The 20,782-nt window shown below is 39.9% G+C and overlaps 1 protein-coding gene across 3 annotated transcripts in view; it reads left to right on the top strand.

Annotated features, from left to right (window-relative positions):
- GOLGA5 (golgin A5) overlaps positions 1 to 15,061 on the top strand; it is a 44,988-nt gene extending 29,927 nt beyond the window's left edge. For 2 of the 3 annotated variants that reach the window (XM_023205510.2, XM_023205509.3), the window contains exons 10-13: positions 8,630 to 8,855; positions 10,570 to 10,675; positions 12,409 to 12,472; positions 14,475 to 15,061. In XM_023205510.2, coding sequence (XP_023061278.1) covers positions 8,630 to 8,855; positions 10,570 to 10,675; positions 12,409 to 12,472; positions 14,475 to 14,555 — 477 coding nt within the window. In that variant the 3' untranslated portion in view covers positions 14,556 to 15,061. The remainder of the gene's footprint in view (positions 1 to 8,629; positions 8,856 to 10,569; positions 10,676 to 12,408; positions 12,473 to 14,474) is intronic. The other variant, XM_023205511.2, reaches the window with a different exon arrangement.
- Positions 15,062 to 20,782: the final 5,721 nt, after the last annotated feature.

Here is a 20,782-nt window from a genome sequence, read left to right as displayed (position 1 = left end):
TTTTTTACAAAAGGACACAGTAAAACCTTTCCCCATGTTTTCACCTGAGTTCTGTTGTAACAGTGGTGGCATAAGTTCTTTTCAACCTGGTATAGAAATTTCATCTAATGCCATTTGAGTCTACATTTGTTCTGTTCTATGATTTGCTTCTTACGGAAGTATCTTGTAGCCAGAGTCACCTAGTAGATGAGAATTACCCCGGAATTTCAGACCTTTGGACTTCAGTGTGGGTACACTGATTGCCAGTTTCATAATTGTGATTTCATTTTCCTAAGAAAAATGTAATGATACATCTTCCTATTAATGGTCGATCAGTGTTCCATAAAGTCACCAAGATCTTTTTTTAACCCTGAAAATGTAAAACATACAGAAAATAATGACACTCATGTGCCTGCCACCCAGACTTACCAAAGCCTTTATCATTAGTTGATAGACTCATGCATTCACGTTCCCTGTAAATGTAGTTGTCCTTTCCTTCTTTAGGGTTACATGATTGATTTAATGGACTTAATAATAATTTGAATAATTTACATAAAGATTTATTCTTTATTTTTTAGTTAATGGCTTAGTTTGAACTATGAAAAGTCAAATAATTTTGGTCTTTTAAGTTTCCAGACTTGATAGTAGTCCGTAATTTGAAATGTTTTGAAATATTTTGTCTTAATTTTTCTTTTTCTTCTTTTTTTTTTTTTTGAGACGGAGTCCGACTCTGTCGCCCAGGCTGGAGCGCAGTGGTGCAATCTCTGCTCACTGCAAGCTCCGCCTCCCGGGTTCACACCATTCTCCTGTCTCAGCCTCCCGAGTAGCTGGGACTACAGGCGCTGCCACCACGCCCAGCTAATTTTTTGTATTTTTAGTAGAGATGGGGTTTCACCGTGTTAGCCAGGACGTATTTTTTATAAGAGTTGAGAACATCGCACTGATTTAAGCATTCCCTTCTTCCCTTGCCTATTTTGTGAAATACTTATAAATGGTAACATGATGTGCTAGCAGAAAGTCAAAGAAAAGAAGAAGCGAAAACTACCAACTGGTTTAATCCTTAAACATTTCTATATTTGCTAAATATTTATTGAGTATCTACTGTATCTGAAGTATTGCACCATTTTTGTTAATCAAGAATTAGGCCAGGTGAGGTAGTTCATGCTTGAAATCCCAACACTTTGGGAGACCAAGTCAGGAGGACTGCTTGAGCTCAGCAGTTTGAGACCAGCCTGGGCAATATAGTGAGACCTTGTCTCTACAAAAAGTAAAAAAATTAAGCGTGGTGGCACACACTTGTAGTCCCAGCTACTTAGAGGCTGATATCAGAGGATCACTTGAGCGTGGGAGGTCAAGGCTGCAGTGAGCTCTCAGTGCACCACTACACTCCACCTTGAGTGACAGAGTGAGACACTGTCTCAAAAAAAAAAAAAAAATTAACCATAGGGTGGCTTATGCCTGTAGTCCTAACTACTTGGGAGGCTGAGGCAGGGAGATCACTTGAGGTCAGGAGTTCAAGATCAGCCTGGGCAACATAGTGAGACCCTCATCTCTAAAAAATATTTTTAATTAGGTGCATGGTGGCATGTACCTGTAAGTCCCAGCTACTTGGGAGGCTAAGACATGAGGGTCACATGAGCCCAGGAGTTCAAGGCTGTAGGGAGCTATGATCACCCCACTGTACTCTAGCATGGGCAGCAGAGAGAGACTTTGTTTCTTAAAAAGAAAGAAAGAACCATAGGAAGATTTCTCTTAAAGGTTTTTCATCAAATTAGAAGACAGAAAAACCTTTCTCCCATAGAATTAAGTTAACTTGTACAATTTGAAAAGAGAGCAGCATCTTAATACATTGCCAAAAAAAAAAAAAAAAAAAAAAAAATCACACATTGGAGTGAGTTAAGATTTATTCTGAATGCACAATAAAGAATTATGCTTATCATATTACTTTTGGGCTTTCTGCATGTAAGTTAAAAAAAAAATAGGTTGCCAGTTTGAATATTTTTTCATTTTTCGCGCCTGTAATCCCAGCACTTTGGGAGGCAAAGGTGGGCAGATCACTTGAGGCCAGGAGGTCAAGACTAGTCAGGCCAACATAGCAAAACCCTGTCTCTACTGAAAATACAAAAAAATTAACTGGGCATGTGGTGCAGACCTGTAATTCCAGCTACTTGGGAGGCTGAGACAGGAGAATCACTTGAACCCAGAAGGCAGAGGTTGCAGTAAGCCAAGATTGTGCCGCTACACTCCAGTCTGGGTGACAGAGCCAGACTCTATCTCAAAAAAAAGAAAATATTGCATGGGAGTAGATGAAAACATACAGAGAAAAACATGAACCTTTATTTTTATCCCCTAATTAGACTTGTAAAGTTACCAAAAATTAATTTGAGATGATGCTAAGCTCTAAGCTATAAAGCGTCTAGGAGAAAGTATAGGAGAATCGTTGTGCAATTTTCAGGCTGACAGATTTCTTAGAGAAGATACAAAAAGCACTAACTGTAGAAGAAAATGATAAATTGCTATTCATAAAAATTAAAATTTTCTTCTCTTCAAAAGACATCATTATAAAAATGAAAACAGGTAAGCCACAGACTGGGAGATAATATTTACTCTCTCTATGTATATACATATATCTGATAAAGGATTTATAACCAGGATAAGAACTCTTAATAATAAGGTACACAGCCATTTCTTTTAAATAGGTAAAAGACTTGAATAGACCCTTCCAAAAAGAAGAAAAAAACATACCTTGTTTTATTGCATTTCTCTTTATTGCAGTTTGCAGATACTGCATTTTTACCAAATTGAAAGTTTGTGGCAACCCTGCATCAAGCAAGTCTATCCACACCATTTTTCCAACAGCATATGATCACTTCATGTCTGTGTCACATTTTGGTAATTGTCACAATATTTCTGATTTTTTTATTATATCTGTTGTGGTGATCTGTGATCAGTGACCTTTCATGTAACTATTGTAATTGTATTTGGGGCACTACAAACTGCACCCACGTAAGACAGTGAACTTAATCCATAAATGTGTGTGTTCTGACAGCTCCATCAACTGGCCATTCCCACATCTCTTTCCCTGTCCTCAGGCCTTTCTAGTCTTTGAGACACAGCAATATTGAAATTAGGCCAATTAGTAAATCTACAGTGGCCTCTAGGTGTTCAAGTGAAAGGAAGAGTCACATGTTTCTCACATTAAGTGAAAAGCTGGAAATGATTAAGCTTAGTGAGGAAGGTATGTCAAAAGGCAAGATAGGCCAAAGACTAGGCCTATTGCACCAGTTAGCCAAGTTTTAAATGCAAAGGAAAAGTTCTTGAAGGAAATTGAAAGTGCTACTCTAGTGAACACACGAATGATAAGAAAGCCAAACATCCTTATTGCTGACAAGGAGAAAGTTTGAGTTGTCTGGATAGATCAAACCAGCCACAACGTTCCTTTAAGCCAAAGCCTAATCCAGAGCAAGGCCCTAACTTTCTTCAATTCTATGAAGGCTAAGAGAGGTGAGGAAGCTGCAGAAGAGAAGTTTGAAGCTAGCAGAGGTGTGATTTATGAGGCATAAGGAAAGAAGCCATCTCCTAAATGTAAAAATACAAAGTGAAGCAGCAAGTGCTAATGGAGAAACTGCTGCAAGTTATCTGGGAGATCTAGCTAAGATCATTGATGAAAATGGCTGCACTAAACAATAGATTTTCAATGTAGATGAAACAGCCTTCTATTGAAAGAAAATGCTATCTAGGACTTTCATAGCTGGAGAGGAGAAATCAATGCCTGGATTCAAAGCTTCAGAGGACAGGCTGACTCTCTTGTTAGGGGCTCATGCTGCTGGTGACTTTGAGTTAAAGCCAGTGCTCATTTACAATTCTGCAAATCCTAAGACTCCTAAGAATGATGCTCAATCTGTGCCGCCTGTGCTCTGTACAGGGAGCAACAAAGCCTGAGTGACAGCACATCTGTTCACAGCATGGTTTATTGAGTATTTTAAGCTCACTGTTGAGACCTACTGCTCAGAATAAAAGATTCCTTTTAAAATATTACTGCTTATTGACAACACTCCTGGTCACCCAAGAACTCTAATAGAGCTGTACGAGGAGATTAATGTTGTTTTCATACCTGCTAATACAATATCCATTTGGCAGCCCAAGGTATAATTTTGACTTTCAGGTCTCATTATTTAATTAAATTAATTAACTTTCTTATTTTTATTTCTTGAGACAGAGCCTGATTCTGTTGCCCAGACTGGAGTGCAGTGGCCTGATCTCAGCTCACTGTAACCTCTGCCTCTTGGGTTCAAGCAGTTCTTGTGCCTGAGTCTCCCAAGTAACTGGGATTACTGGTGTGTGCCACTACAGTGGGCTAATTTTTGTATTTTTGGTAGAGATGAGGTTTTGCCATGTTGGCCAGGTTGGTCTCGAACTCCTGGCCTCAAGCAATCCACCTGCCTCAGCCTCCGAAAGTTCTGGGATTACAGGCATGAGCCACTGCACCTGACCAGTTAATTTGAGACAAGGTCCCACTCTGTCACCCAGACTGGAATGCAGTGGTGTGATGTTGGCTCACTGTAACCTCCACCTCCTGGGCTCAAGTGATCCTCCAACCTCAGTTTCCCAAGTGGCTGGGATTACAAGTGTAAGCTACCACGCCTGGCTAATTTTGTTTATTGTTTTTAGAAATTAGGTCTCACTGTGTTCCCCAGGCTGGTCTTAAACTCCTAGGCTCAAGTAATCCTCCCCTCTCAGCCTCCCAGAGTGCCTAGATTAGAGAAGTGAGCCACCATGCCTGGTGAGTCTTATTGCTTAAGACATACTTTTTATAAGGCTATTACTGCCATAGATTCCTCAATTGGATCTTGAGGCACAGTCAATTGAGAACCTTCTGGAAAGGATTCACTGCACTAGATGCCATTAAGAACATTTGTGATTCATGGGAGGAGGCCAAAATATCAACATTAACAGGAGTGTGGAAGAAACTGATTCCAACCCTCAAGGATGGCTTTGAGGAGTTCAAGACTTCATTGGAGGAAGTAATTGCACATGTGGTAGAAATAGCCAGAGAACTAGAATTAGAAATGGAGCCTGAAGATGTGGCTAAATTGCTGCAATCTCATTATAAAACTTAAACAGATGAGGAATTGCTTCTTACTGATGAGCTAAGAAAGTGGTTTCTTAAGATGGAATCCACTTTTGGTGAAGATCCTGTGAACATTGTTGAAATGACAACAAAGAATTTAGAATACTACATTAACTTAGTTGATGAAGCAGTGGCAGGGTGTGAAAGGATTGACTCCAGTTTTGAAAGATGTTCTGCTGTGAGTAAAATGCTATCAAGCATTGTTACATGCTACTGGGAAATCTTTCGTGAAAGGAAGAATCCATCAATGTGACAAACTTTGTTGTTATCTTATTTTAAGAAATTACCACATCCACCCCCAGCCTTCAGCAGCCACCATTCTGATCAGTCAGCAGCCATCAACATCAAGGCAAGACTCTCCATCAACAAAAAGATTAGGACTCACTGAAGGCTCAAATGATGGTTAGCGTGTTTATTTAAAGCAAGCGTGGGCCGGGTGTGGTGGTTCACACCTGTAATCCCAGCACTTTGGGAGGCTGAGGCAGGTGGATCATCTGAAGTCAGGAATTCGAGACCAGCCTGACCAGCATGGTGAAACCCCATCTCTACTAAAAATACAAAATTAGCCAGGCATGGTGGCAGGCATCTGTAATCCCAGCTACTCAGGAGGCTGAGGCAGGAGAATCACTTGAACCCGAGAGGCAGAGGTTTCAGTGAGCCGAGATCACACCATCGCACTCCAGCCTGGGCGGCAGAGTGAAACTCTGTCTCAAAAAAAAAAGCAAACTTGTCCGACCCATAGTCAACCCAACACAAATTCGTAAACTTAAATCATTATGAGATTTTTTTGTGAGTTTTTTTTTTTTTTTTTTTTTTTTAGCTCATCAGCTATCATTAGTGTTAGTGTATTTTATGTGTGGCCCAAGATAATTCTTCCACTGGGGCCCAGGAAAGCCAAAAGATTGGACATCCCTGATTTAAAATATGCACATTGTTATTTTAGACATAATGCTACTGCACTCTTAATACACTACAGTATATTGTAAATACAGCTTTTTGTTGTTGTTGTTTTTGGAGACAGGATATTGCTTTGTCACCTGGGCTGGAGTGCAGTGGTGCGATGGCAGCTCACTACAGCCTCGACCTCCCAGGCTCTAGTGGTCCTCCCACCTCAGCCCCCCCGAGGAGCTGGGACTACAGGCATGCGCCACCACACTTGGCTAATTTGTAAAATTTTTGTAGAGGTGGGGTCTTAATATATTGCCCAAGCTGGTTTTGAATTCCTGGACTCAAGCAGTCCTACCTTGACCTCCCAAAGTGCTGGAATTACATGCGTGAGTCACCACACCTGGCCTAACTATAACTTTTATATGCACTGAGAAACCAAAAAATTCATGTGACTGACTTTATTGCAATATTCACTTTATTCCAGTGGACCAAACCCTTATTATCTTTGAGGTGTGCCTGTATATAAATGATGAAATAAGCATGTGAATAGGTGCTCAGAGTCATCACTAAGGTATACTACCACACACCCACTAGAATGGCTGAAATGGAAAAGATTGGCAGTAGCACGTGTTGGTGAGGATGTGGTGCAGCTGGAACTCTCACCCGCTGCTGGTAGAAGTGCACAGCAGCACAACCACTTTGGAAAACTGGCTATTTCTGATAAGGCTAACACACATCTAACCTGTGACCTTGGGTATTTACCCAGTGTAAATGAAGACGTATGACCACAAGAAGACTTGTACATGAATATTTATAACATGCTTGTTCATAAATAGCCCAAATTGGAAACAACTCAAATGTCTATCAGCCCCTAATGGATAAACAAATTGCACACCATTCGGCAAACTAACACAACTCAGATGAATTTTTTTTTTTTAAAGCCATATGCAAAAGGATTCATACTGTGTGATTCCACTCATAAGAAATTCAAGAATAGGCAAAACTAAATTCTGGTGATAGAAATCAGAATAGTGGTTGTCTAGGGTGATGGAAATATTCTTTGTTTTGATCTGGATGTTGGCTATGCCGTCAAACATTTGTCACAATTCATTTTATGCTTAATACCTGGGTATTTCACTATATAGATTTTACCGTGATTAAAAAAATCTTGAAGTATGTTGATTAGGGGATCATAGTACAATCCTAAAAGTGAGCATTCTTTTAAAAATAGTAAACTTTAGTTTATACTGAAATTCCATCTAGTTGTTATTTGTTGTGGTGTGCTTAATTTGTGGGGAGTGCTGTAAAGAATTCATAAGAAAGGAAGCTAATTTTTTAAGTGCCTGCCATATGACAGGTAGCATGTTAGATGTTTTATATATTAATTTAAGTAAGCATCGTATCCATGAACAAGGAAACAGGCTCAGATTTAATAGCTTTCCCAAGATATTGTAGCTAGGAAATGTCAGAGCTGGGATTTTAAACTTAGATCAAACTTTTTTCAAACCTGTATTGATGTAGACAATGATTCTTACCCACATGAAGCTTACAGTTTCATTGAGGAGGCGAAATTGACTCCCATAAAACAGCGTTATCGGAATGACTGATAAATACCAAGACACTTACCAAGAAGGCTAAGATTAACCTGGGCTAGAGTGATTGGAGAGGACTTCAACAAAGAGTATGAAGTATGTTGATTAGGGGATCACAGTGCAATATTAAAATGGAGCATTCTTTTTAAAGTAGTAAATCTTAGTTTATATTCAATATAATTCCATCTGGTAGTTATTTGTTGTGGTGTGCTGAATTTGTGGGGAGTGCTGTAAAGGATTTATAAGAAAGAAAGGCAGGTGGAGCCTAGATAAGAGAAGAGGACTGTTTCCAAATAGAGGAAATGTGGCCGGCAAAGCAGAGGCTGGATGAGAGTAGAGGGAGATGGTGACAGACACAGACACTACCAGATAGAACATGGAACGAAGGAAGTCGTTAAGTACCAACTTTCAGCCAGAGCCTCCTAGGACAACTATCATTTACTGTCCCTAAATACCATGTGCAACAGGTGCTGTCATCTTCACGTACAGATGAGGAAACAGATTCAGAGAAGTACAGCAATTTACCCGAAGTCAAATAGCTTGAAAATTGCAGAGCAGAGATGAAAACCTCAGAGTGTGATCTTTGCACTGCACCATAACTGTTGAATGATAGAGGCTTTTGAATCCCCATTGAAAAGTATGGATTGTGTCCTCTAAACCCATGCTTTGAAATATTTTGACCGTGATGCCTCAGTAAGAAATACAGTTTACATCCTGTCTCAATACTCACATGCACTTACATGTACAAAACTGAAACAGGAGTTTCACAAAATTATGCTTTTATATACTATGTGTTACATAAATATCAGAATATGTCCCATTCTATTCTATTGCATTTTTTTAGATGCTGATTTTGACCCACCAAATTGATTTCATGACCCCACTGTTTTTGAAAATCACTTCTGTAGACGTTGAGTCAGTATAGAGTTTAGAGAAATCCATGAATGCCACAGTTTACCTATGAAAATGTAGTAGTGTGATTTCTGTATTGTAGGACTTTCATTTTATGTACCAATTTTGTGAACACTTTCTCTTTCAGCTTACCAATAAAACTTTAAGCAATAGCAGTCAGTCTGAATTAGAAAATCGACTCCACCAGCTAACAGAGACTCTCATCCAGAAACAGACCATGCTGGAGAGTCTCAGCACAGAAAAGAACTCCCTGGTCTTTCAACTGGAGCGCCTCGAGCAGCAGATGAACTCCGCCTCTGGAAGTAGTAGTAATGGGTCCTCGATTAATATGTCTGGAATTGACAATGGTGAAGGTAACCAAAAAAGGAATCTCAAAAGAACATTTCATTAAAACATGGTTTTGAAAAATTACAGAAGGACCATTTTTATTTGAAAGAAAATTCATCCAATGAAGGACTCAATTTTCTGATATGAGACCTGGTCCATGCACTGTTTAGTATTGTTAGTGAACCAGATAATGGACTAGTTAATATTTCTTGCTGGTATTAGACTTGGGGAAAATAGTCTGAGGATTGATAATTATATTGAAATGTCTGAGATACTTAAAAAGATGCTGCTGATAAGGTGAGAAGTTCAGTAGAGAGGAGCTTTCAGGACACTTGAAACAAGATTTGCTTTAATAATCTTCTAGTAAATAGTTACGAGTATTAGAGCTAATACCTGGTGCGCATAACCATATCTGTGCTCTATAATTATTTAATAAAGAAATCTATAGATTCCCAACTTATGTATAAAAAACAATGTGTGAGATAGTATAAGCATCAACAGATCAGATTTTTGATCTTGAAACTTCATAAAGTCTACAAATTGTCATTCAGCAAATTTCTCAGTTCTTTGGCTTTATTTCTTTTAACAAAAAAATATTGTTTAAGAGATACTGGGTGCCAGGTATGGCGATGGCATTGTAATTTAAATAGGGTGGACAGGGAAGACCTCACTGAAAAGCTTCACTGCTTTAAAGTCCCAAAGCAGGTAAGATAGTGAGCAATGAGGAAGCATAGAAACAAAGTGTTCCAGACAGAAAGAGCAGGCACAAAGGCCCTGAGGCAGGCATGTTCCTGGCATGTTTCAGGAACAACAAGGAGGCCAGGGCCTCTGGAGTAGACTGAGTGGAGAAAGATGAATCCAGAGAGCTTGGAGTAGGCTGTTGAGGCCCATATGGGGACGTTTACTCTGAATGAGGTAGGAAGCCATTGAAGGATCTTGAGAGGGGGGACTGACTTGCACTTTAATAGGCTGCCTCTGACTGCTGTGTCAAGAATAGACTGCAAAGGGCTAAAAGTGGAAGCAGGGAGACAGGGCAAGAGGAGGCCAGCGGTGGGTGGGTAGCCATTGCAGTAATCCATGTGAGAGATGGTAGTCTGGAACTGAGTGGGATTGTGAGGGTGGACTGAGAATTTATTTTAAAGGTGAGCTGACAGAATATGCTGGCAGATCAGATACGGAGTTTGAGAGAAAGGAGTCAAGGGTTTTGGCCTGAGCAGATGGAAGGATTAGAATTGTGATGTCCTGAGACAGGGAAATGGCAGCTGAGGCCGGTTGACAGCTAAGGCAAGAACTCCAAATTGTAGTGGTAGGCAGGCTTTGGGGTGCCTATTAGACATGCAGATGGAAGTGAATAGGCAGTTGGATGAGTCTGGCAGGGGATGAAGCCGCTGGGCTGGAGTACACATTTGGGAGTCCTCTGCTTCCTGGAAAGACCACCCGGCCTCACTCCTCCTCACACAGGAACAAAGGGCCCATTAACACTTAGTATTTGTAAATTTCTTAATTTTTGCTAAAATCATTTTCTTATTTAAAAAAGTTTTCTTATTGTGGATACGGACATTTAAACATTTATGTCATCAGATTTACCTGTCCTTTCTTTATAGTTTCATCTACTTTGGGGTGATGCTTAGAAAGTTGCCCTTGAAAATTTCTTCCACATGTAATCCAGTGTATTTCCTATTATAATTGTCTTAGTTAATTTTTATGTCAGTACACTAATTTATTTTTTTATTTAAACAGGCACTCGTCTGCGAAATGTTCCTGTTCTTTTTAATGACACAGAAACTAATCTGGCAGGAATGTACGGAAAAGTTCGCAAAGCTGCTAGTTCAATTGATCAGTTTAGGTAAGCACAGCCAGTAGGGATGAGTGATGGACCGTCAGCTGTTTTTGTTTTTCAGGGTTTCAATCACAGTGACTCCCATCAGGCCGAGTCTGTATTTAAAGTGACTTACTCCTTTCATGAGATTTTACACTTATATACGTTTTTATTTATTTTACAGTTACATTACACTTTCACAAAGTGACTTACTCCTTTCATGAGATTTCAGTGTCAGGAAATTATGTCAAGAGGTCTGCCAATGCCTACATTTTATTGAAGATGATTAACCCTGACTGTATCTCTTCTTTCTATAATAAATTCTGTTTTTAAAAACTTCATTAGATTTTATTGAGAAAGCCTCTGCTTCATGTAAAAGTATCCATTTGAATGTTTTATCCCAGAATTTTATCATGTGATTAAAATAAAAGATGCTACTATATATAACTGAACAGTACTCATTGTATTATATATTTTACATAGATAACAAAATTTATGTTTATATGTAAGTTTTTATATTAGCAGACATCTGCCTTATCAAAAAAATACTTTAATAGTTTACATATAGCCTTGATAAGGTTCTTGTCTAAATAACCTACTGTGCCTTTTCTCTTTGTAGTGTTTATAATGAAAAGTTTTAATGAATTGTGGCATAATCTTTTTATACCTTTTTGTGTCAGAATTGAGCTATTGTATTAAAAATAAGAAGAATGATATACTAAGATGACTGAAGCCTCAGAAATAGGGTGCCACAGCCATTATCTCCAAATCAAGCACATCTAGTTCAACTATTCATTTATTCAACATACATAGCTGTTTGAGAACCTATGTGCAAGACATTGTGCTAGTGGCAATGAAAGAAGCAGAAAAAGGGGTATTTGCTTCTACATGTACCTGTTTTGATAGGGAAAAAAATGTTGCAGAGGCGTAATAGGTCTGGACAGTATATTGCTTCCACACTATTTATTCAAATGCATGAGTTTTTATAGTTTTGTACCTTTTAGAAGCATGTATCTGTGCAAAAGCTTCTAGATTAGCTATTTGCAGGTTAATGCCAACCAGACTCTTTCTTTCCCCAGTCACATAGTTGACACCCACCTTATCTTTCATAACTTCTTTAATTCCACTAAAAAAGATTTAGGCTGGGTGCGGTGGCTCACGTCTGTAATCCCACCACTTTGGGAGGCTGAGGCAGGCAGATCACCTGAGGTCAGGAGTTTGAGAGCAGCCTGGCCAACATGGTGAAACCCTGTCTCTACTAAAAATACAAAAAAATTAGCCAGGTGTGGTGGTAGCGGCCTGCCTGTAATCCCAGCTACTCGGGAGGCTGAGGCTGGAGAATTGCTTGAACCCAGGAAGCGGAGGTTGCAGTGGGCAGAGATCGTGCCATTGCACTCCAGCCTGGGCGACAAGAGTGAAACTCTGTCTCAAAAAAAAAAAAAAAACAAAGATTTAGAGAGGGATCAAGTTTGCATCCTACAATTGTGACCCTAGAATTAAAAGAAATACCTGTGCTGAAGTTTAACAGCCAAGCCCCAAATAATGATAAAAGCGTTTTATCATTTCTGTATTACTATTTCTGTATTACTATTTCAAGTAATCATTTAACAGTCTGCTATAAAAATTGTTCTTCTGTGGTAGCCACATAGTTTAAATGAATGAAATTTATCAGCATCATTAGATATTACCACAGGAAGATTTGTTTTGAGTGTGACTCTCTTCTCCTCTCTCCTCTCTCCGCCACACCTGTGTCTGCACAGTATTCGCCTGGGAATTTTTCTCCGAAGATACCCCATAGCGCGAGTTTTTGTAATTATATATATGGTGAGTACACTTGTTTGAAAAAACAATGCTGCATTTGATTTTTAACTAGTTTTTTTTTTTTTTTTTTTTGGGTGCTGTTCTTTTTTTTGTTTTAGCAATCAATTTTTTTTTTTTTTTTTTGAAACAGGGTCTGGCTCTTGTGCCAAGGCTGGAGTGCAGTGGTGCGATCTTGGCTTACTGCTGCCTCTACCTCCCAGGCTCAAGCCATCCTCCCACCTTTGCCTCCTAAGTAGCTGGGACTACAGGCGTGCACCACCACATCCAGCTAATTTTTGTTTTTTTGTAGAGATAGGGTTTCACCATGTTGCCCAGGATGGTCTCAAACTTCTGGGCTCAAGTGATCCTCCACCTTGGCCTTCCACAGTGCTGGGACAACAGGCATGCGCCACTGCACCCAGCCAGCAGACAGTTTGGAAAGAGAGAACTCAGTTTTAGTAATTAAGATTTATTTTGGTAGAGTATAAATTGACAATTCATTATGTCTAGAATATAAATTCCTCAAAGACTTTTCCTACAAATGAAATTAACTTAAATGCAGTCTAATAGTTACCTCCATTTTAAAGCCCTTCTAATGATAAAAATAATTTGAATACAAAACAGTTTTTTATCTTGATGTTGTACAGTTGCTTTAATTGTTTTCATGTGTTTTGCTTTATTTTCTAAAAGAGCCTCAAGGTTGATTTATTTTCTCCCAGATTTCTTGCCTCTAGTAAAATGGTTATGGTAGTTTGGGATGCCATTTTGCATGTACTGTGTGCCTAAGAAGGCTACTATTTGGAGTGGGTATGTCTAAAAGTAGTTGGGTTGAATTAAGATGGGCTGTTTTCTTAAAAAGAAACTTCTTTAAAAAGAAATGAAATGTCTTTTCTTTAAAAAGAAATTTCTCTGTGATCCACTAGAGGGAAGAGTTATTCCTTTAAATAACAGGTTTTGTATTTTTGTTTTGTTTTGTTTTGTTTTGTGTTCTGAGACTGAGTCTTGCTCTGTCACCCAGGCTGGAGTGCAGTGGCATGATCTTGGCTCACTGCAATCTCCGCCTCCCGGGTTCAAGCGATTCTCCTGCCTCAGCCTCCTGAGTAGCCGGGGGTACAGGCACGCGCCACTGCACCCAGCGAATTTTTGTATGTTTAGGAGATGGTTTTTCACTATGTTGGCAATTTTTGTGTATTTAGGAGATGGGTTTTCACTCTGTTGGCCAAGCTGATCTCGAACTCCTGACCTCAAGTGATCTGCCCGCCGCAGCCTCCCAAAGTGCTGAGATTACAGGCATGAGCTACTGCACCTAGCATAATAACAAGTTTTTAAGAAGAAAAGCATGGGGAGTACAAAAAAAATTGAATGCCATCAGAAAGCAGTCAGAATATGCCCCAGAGGGGTTGATTTCCCAGGTGTTAGTGATTATGAGTAACACAGGCACTGTCATGAGATAGTGGTGGCACACTACAAAGTGGTGAGGCTTTGTGGTCCAGCCTGGGCAACAAGAACGGATGCAATCTTGTATCATTTCAGTACTGCCATGAGGGAATTAAATCTGTCACTGTGGATCGTGTTCTGGGCCCTAGGTCAGCCTCTGAAACCTGACACTTTATTCCTATCTAGAATATTTTCCCATCTCTTCTTCACCAAACATGGGTTAAACTCTCTTTCAAAATACCGACTATAACTGTTCTAAAAATGTTTTCTAACCAACTTCATGTGTGTCTAGCAGTTTTAATCACTCTGCATTATAATCACCTGATTGATTATTTTGCACACACGTGCATATTGTGAATGTGTTAAAGTTCAGGGCTTACTCCTCTCAACTGAATTCTGTAGGAGTAGCAAGTCTTTATTACCGTCCATTGCACTGAGCTCATTTAGTTGTTTCTTTCATTCATACCTTCATGTGTCCCATAGGGGATACAGAGGCAGGTAAGACATAATGCCTGCCCTCAGTGTACAGTGGGCCTTTGGTAAAGATTGGTTTATTGGCTAATCCACAAATTGCTTTTTCTTTCTCTAGGCTTTGCTCCACCTCTGGGTCATGATTGTTCTGTTGACTTATACACCAGAAATGCACCACGACCAACCATATGGCAAATGAACCAAGCCCAGTTGTTGCAGTGATTGGTTGTCTTTTTGTAGACTTGGGATCTGCAAGAAGGCCAGTTGCCTAAAATTTCTGAGAACAGTGCACAAGATTATTTTATCACTATAAGCTTTTAACTTTTTAAGTTATTATACAAGTATTCTACCTAAATCTTCCTATTTCCTTTAAATGGTAAGAGTTTCTAAAACAGACAATAATTTAACAAGCTCAGCTCTGCTTTTTCTGAGTTCAGTGGTCTTAATATATATGTAGAGAAAGCTGCTGGGGTTATCTCTGTACAGACTGTCTGTATGTTAGGTGACATTGATTATGGGTTATAATCAGGGAAACTAATTGTATTTAGTGACAAAAATAAAAAGTTTTCTTTTTTGATAATTCAGTCTGCTTTTGGATTTTCATATATTTAACTTTGCAAAGAGATTTACTTTTTACATGTTATAGGCCTGATTGGTGTAAATCTTTTTATACATAAATAAAAGAAAAATGTGCATTTTTCTTTTCTAAAATAATGGTTTTTCATCCCCATTAAACAACACCTTTCCAGGTGGACTTTAGTGTATAGAACCAGAAAGTAGCTGAAGTCACTTGTAAGTAATTCTTAGTGTTTGCCACTTCTTTCCAGTGGATGCTCCTGTCTTCCCCTTTCCATCTCCCTGTGCTGTCTTCCTTGGATTCTTATTCACTCACTCATTGACTTCCTCCTCCCTTTTTCCTTTTCTCCAGCCTATACATTGGGTTAGCTCATGATACTCATAACCCCTGCTTGTAGCATTTAGGTATCAAATCTGCCTTAGCAACCTGTGCTTTTTTAAGGTACTCTAGTGCAGAGATACTCTTCAAAATGAGACATTTTGTTTGAAAATGTCCATTGTGTTGTCTCTTTTACATTGGGTCCAATGTATTTGTTTTGAGTTTCATCCACATGTCTGAATTCTTTTTTTTTTTTTTTTTTTTTTTTAAAGAGACAGAGTCTTATTCTGTCCCCAAGGCTGGAGTTCAGTGGCACAATCATAGCTAGCTGCAGCCTCGAACTCTTGGACTCAAGTGATCCTCCTGCCTTAGGCTTCCAAGTAGCTGGGATTACAGGCTTGAGCTACCACACCCAGCAAAGAGCAGTTTTAAATTTTGAGGTGTCCAATTTGTCAGTTTTATAATTTTCTTGTTCATACTTTGTCTTCCTATCACAGAAACCTTTGCCTAACCCAAGGTTACAAAGATTTTCTCCTGTCATTTCATCTAGAAATTTTGTGCTTTTAGGTTTTCTATTTAAGTTTATGATCCATGTTGAATTAATTTTTATATCTATACATCCTCCAACTTGATTTAAACTTTCTCTTTTTTTTTTTTAATTTTTAGAAATGGGGTCTTACTGTGGCACCCAGGGTAGAGTGCAGGGGCACCATCATAGCTCACTGCAGCCACAAACTCCTGGGCTTAGGCAGTCCTCCCACCTCAGCCTCAAAAGGAATTGTGACTACAGGCATGCACCGCCACGCTTGGCTCATTTTTTTTCTTTCTTTCTTTTTTCTTTTTTTCTTTGTGGAGACAGGGTCTCACTATGTTACCCAGATTGGTCTCAAACTCCTGGCCTTAAGCAGTCCTCCCACCTCGGCCTCCTAAGGTGTGGGAATTACAAGCATAAGCCACTGTACATGTCTGAATTCTTAAGTCATTCTGTCACCCGGCTACTCTCTTCATAGGTAATTAATATATGTGGATCTTGGGCTGTGCAAGGGCTTAGTCCTTCCTATCGGGGAACATCTTGGAAGCAGTCTGCTTGGTGCCTCACCGAAAGCCTGACTGAAGTTTCTACTCTAAATGTGTCTCCATCATGACTTTAATTGACATAGGAGCCCTATAAATGCTTCAGAAGTTCTGGTACACTATTAGATGTGTATGTTTCTTATTTTTCATCTGAAAATTAAGTCTTAAAGGTCTTCTTAGGTATGTTTGGGCCTTTTTTTTCAACTTGGCATGGGTGAAAAATGCAGCAAATTCCCCATCATATGAAAGCAGATGTTGGGATTGGAGGTAGAGGCACATGACTAAGTCTGTCTAGGACTTACGGCACAGTCTTACTCAGGTGTGGTAGCCCATTACTGTCTAAGCTGTTAAGTCAGGGTTGCTCTCAAACAGAATAAAGTAACAGTTTAGTCTTGTGAATATATTTTATTTTATTTTATTCTATTCTATTCTATTTATTTTATTTTATTTATTTTATATTTTACTTTATTTTATTTTTTATTATTTTTGAGACAGAGTCCCACATTATCTAGGCTGGAGTGCAGTGTTGTGATCTTGGCTCACTGCACCTTCCGCCTCCTGGGTTCAAGCGATTCTCCTGCCTCATTCTCGCGAGTAGCTGGGATTACAGGCACGTGCCACCACGCCTGACTAACTTTTGTATTTTTAGTAGAGATGGGGTTTTACCATGTTGGCCAGGTTGGTCTCCAACTCTTGACCTCAGGTGATCTGCCCACCTCGACCTCCAAAAGTGCTGGGATTACAGGAGTGAGCCACCACGCCTGGCCTTGTTAATATATTTTAAAGGTTTGGTATTTTTTCCTCTCTCTTCTGATTTGGAAATACTTCTGGAAAATGATTAAAACCAGGTTACAGACTTCAAACAGAAAACAGCACATGCTTCATCATCAGGTATTGCCAGACTTTCCATCTCCGTGGATGTCCTCCTGGCTTTTGTTGAGATGTCTCTAAGTCCTTTGTTCAGTCTTTAAACATTCTTGGCTTTGAAAATAGTTTGACAGCATGCTTCCGGGATTGTTTTTCTGCAGTTACTTAAATATTTAATTGGGTTTCAGTTTCAGGAATCTTGACTACTAACAAACTAGGCAGTTTTTTAACGTGCTACCATTCACTTATCCTCAGATGACACAAAACTTTCTTGACCTAATTAAACGGGTTGCATGAGAGCAGAGTTTTTTCCTTCTCAAATCAATGTATTTATTTAAAGACACTGTCAATTGTATGCATAGATTTACACATACATATATATTATCAGAGCTCTTCTTTTTATTTATAGTTGTCAATTGGAAAATAAGATTATTCTAAAATTTCCCTTTCTCTAGACTTTCTGCTTGCTGAAAAATACCAGTTTGGGCCAGGTGTGCTAGCTAACACTTGTAATCCTAGCACTTTGGGAGACAGAGGTGGGAGGATCGCTTGAGCTCAGGAATTTGAAACCAGCCTGGGTAACGTATTTTTAAAAAATAAAAAGAAAATGCCATATTTATTTCTATGGAACAAAAACTTTGAAGAAAAAGCATGGATTTTATTAAAATATGGTGGAAATAGGCTTTCCCTGTTAACTCTGTAAATGAGGGAATAGAATGTCTGGTCAGGGCAGTTCAGCTTTACCTTAAAACTAAGACCCATCTCACCCTGTGGGGCAGGGAGGTGGAAGCTGCTCAAATATGTCTTGCTGGACTCCAGCTCCCTGGTATAAGAGGCCAGCTGAGTGTTGGAAAAGGCCGGTATGGGTGTCTTGGTCTGGTAGGAAGTAGAAGGAAAGGACTGGTAAAGCCTAACGGGTAGTTAAGGACTAAAGACCTAAGGGACTTCAGGCTCTAATTGGCCAGAAAAAAGAAATACCTGAGAAAGGTGTCTTCGTGGCTGTTCTGCACACATTGAGACTGATACTATATTCCTATTCTTTCCCGAATGAGAATAACATGAGTTAAATGATTCTGAACTTAATACTTCTTTTTTTGGTGGGCAGGGGACGGAGTCTTGTTCTGTCACCCAGTCTGGACTGCAGTGGTGTGATCTCAGCTCACCACAACCTCTGCCTCCTGGGTTCAAGTAATTCTCCCTGCCTTAGCCTCCTAAGTAGCTGGGATTACAGGTCTCTGCCACCATGCCCAGCTGATTTTTCTATTTTTAGTACAGACGGGGTTTTGCCATGTTGTCCAGGCTGGTCTCAAACTCCTGACCTCAGGTGATCCGCTCTCCTCAGCTTCCCAAAGTCCTGGTATTACAGGCATGAGCCAACGAGCCCGGCCCCAAACTTCCGTACTTCTAATCGGTGATCTGCTTTCCAGACACGATAAAAACACACAAACACCTCAAAATAAGTGAAACTCCTTCATAAGCACACTTGAGCGACAAGCATGCTACATATGGAAGGCTTATTTATAGAAGTTGTCTCAAGGAGAAAAGTGGGTAGTGAAATAATTTTGTTTTAAATCACGAGAAGACTGCAAAGTAATTTGAATTATGAGGACCCTTTGTACTAGGCATTGGAACTGGGGATAGAGTGGTCAGCAACCACAAAGTCCCTGTCCCTGTGGAGCTTTCACTGAAGTGGGAAAGACAAGACCACAAACATACACATCACGTCACTCAGCGTTAAGTGTATGAAGAAAAATAGAGTGGGGTGAAAGTAGAGAGTAGGTTGGAGGGTAACCAGCAAAGTTCTCTCTGCAGGCAGAGCATGAAGATGGTGGGCCATGTGAAATACAGGGTGGGATTTCTACGCAGTAGGTTCAGCAAGAAGCACAAAGCCTCTGAGTGGGCATGTGCTTAGTGTGTTGGAGAACTAGACTGGCAGGAAGGCCAGAGTGGCTGGAAGGGGACAAGAGGAGGAGAGGAGGAGAGTGGAGCCAACCCTGTAGGGACCAGTAGGCCAGCGTTAGGACTTTGTATTAAAAATCGCTTTTTGTTTCTGCTTGGTAACCCCCTCTGCCCCTGAACCACTACCTTCTTTAAACAGAGAAAACCTTTAAAAGTCTATGTTTGGGTATCTACAAACTACAGTTGTTCCACATGCAAATACTGAATAGTAATAGTTCATTTTGTGGAGAACAGGCTATACCTGAGGAGGTACTTTGCTATGTATTAAGAACACCAAATCAGTGAATTTGTAGATTCCCCAAAAACTTTCGGTCTCCACATTCACAGTCAACTCATCTTGAATTATTCAAGTCAGGGACGAACCAAAAAATGAAATCAAGAGTAGAGCCCTTCGTGTTTGAAGGCAAACATCTTCCATCCTTTGACCAACCTTAGTGTGACTCACCACCGCTCTCGTGCTGCCAGAACTCATAATCTGAAATGGCTTTGGACCTTTCTGATCTCCTGAGGGGAATGGCATTGCTTTTTTAGCCACTATCGTATCCCCAGTGCCTAGAACAGTGTCTGGCACATAACTGGCCTGCACTTGATGTTCATTGAACTTCATTGAATCGGGCAAAGCACTCAGCTCATGCATGAGTCTGTAGAGCTTCCTAGACCTTCACTCAGCATCTATCCTATTTATACATCTCATCTGGTTTCTAAAACCATAGTAAAGAAGAGAAATTGCAACTGGCCAGGTACGTTGACAACAGTGTGGATTTAGATCAAGCAGCTTGGCAGGGCTTCCCTCAAAATGGGAAAAGCCATAAGAATTTAAAAGCAAAAGATGGCCTGAAGATATTGCTGGCCATAGATATTCATAGTTTTGTTAGTCTGTTTTGGCTGCTATAACAAAAGAACATAGACTGGCTTATCAACAACACAGGTTTACTTCTCACAGTTCTGGAGACTGGGAAGTCCAAGATGAAGGCATCAGCAGATTTGGTGTCTAGTGAGGGTCCTCTTCCTCTTAGACAGTCTTCTTACTGTAACCTCCCATGGCAGAAGGGGCGAGGGATCTCTCTGGGGCTTCTTTTTTGTCGTTGTTTGGTTTTGTTTTTTTGAGACGGAGTCTCGCTCTGTCGCCTAGGCTGGAGTGCAGTGGCGCGATCTTGGCTCACTGCAACCTCCACCTCCCAGGTTCACACCATTCTGTCTGGGGCCTCTTTTATGGGCACTTATCCCATTCTTAATCCATCCTTAAGAGCTAATCACTTCCAAAGACACCACCTGCAAATAAACTTAGCTACTAGCAATTTGCTTTAATTCATAAACATGGCACAAGTCACTTGAATCAAAGAATTAAAACTTAATTAGGACTAGAACACATATTCTCAACATAGGTGATGTCACCCCCAAGGGGGTTAAATTTCCTAGGAGGATAAAGATACCTTACTGTTTTCATCATTACATACTGCATGCATAAAGAGCCCAGATATGCATGCAGTATGTAACAGTATATCTGTGGTATTAGGATTGTACGTGTGGGCTGGGCATGGTGGCTCATGCCTATAATCCCAGTACTTTGGGAAGCCAGGATAAGCAGATTGCTTGAGCTCAGGAGTTCACAACCAGCCTGGGAAGCATGG

The sequence above is a fragment of the Piliocolobus tephrosceles genome, chromosome 6 (genome assembly GCF_002776525.5).
Source record: "Piliocolobus tephrosceles isolate RC106 chromosome 6, ASM277652v3, whole genome shotgun sequence".
NCBI classification, from domain to species: domain Eukaryota; kingdom Metazoa; phylum Chordata; class Mammalia; order Primates; family Cercopithecidae; genus Piliocolobus; species Piliocolobus tephrosceles.
This window is presented reverse-complemented; position numbering and strand designations above follow the sequence as displayed.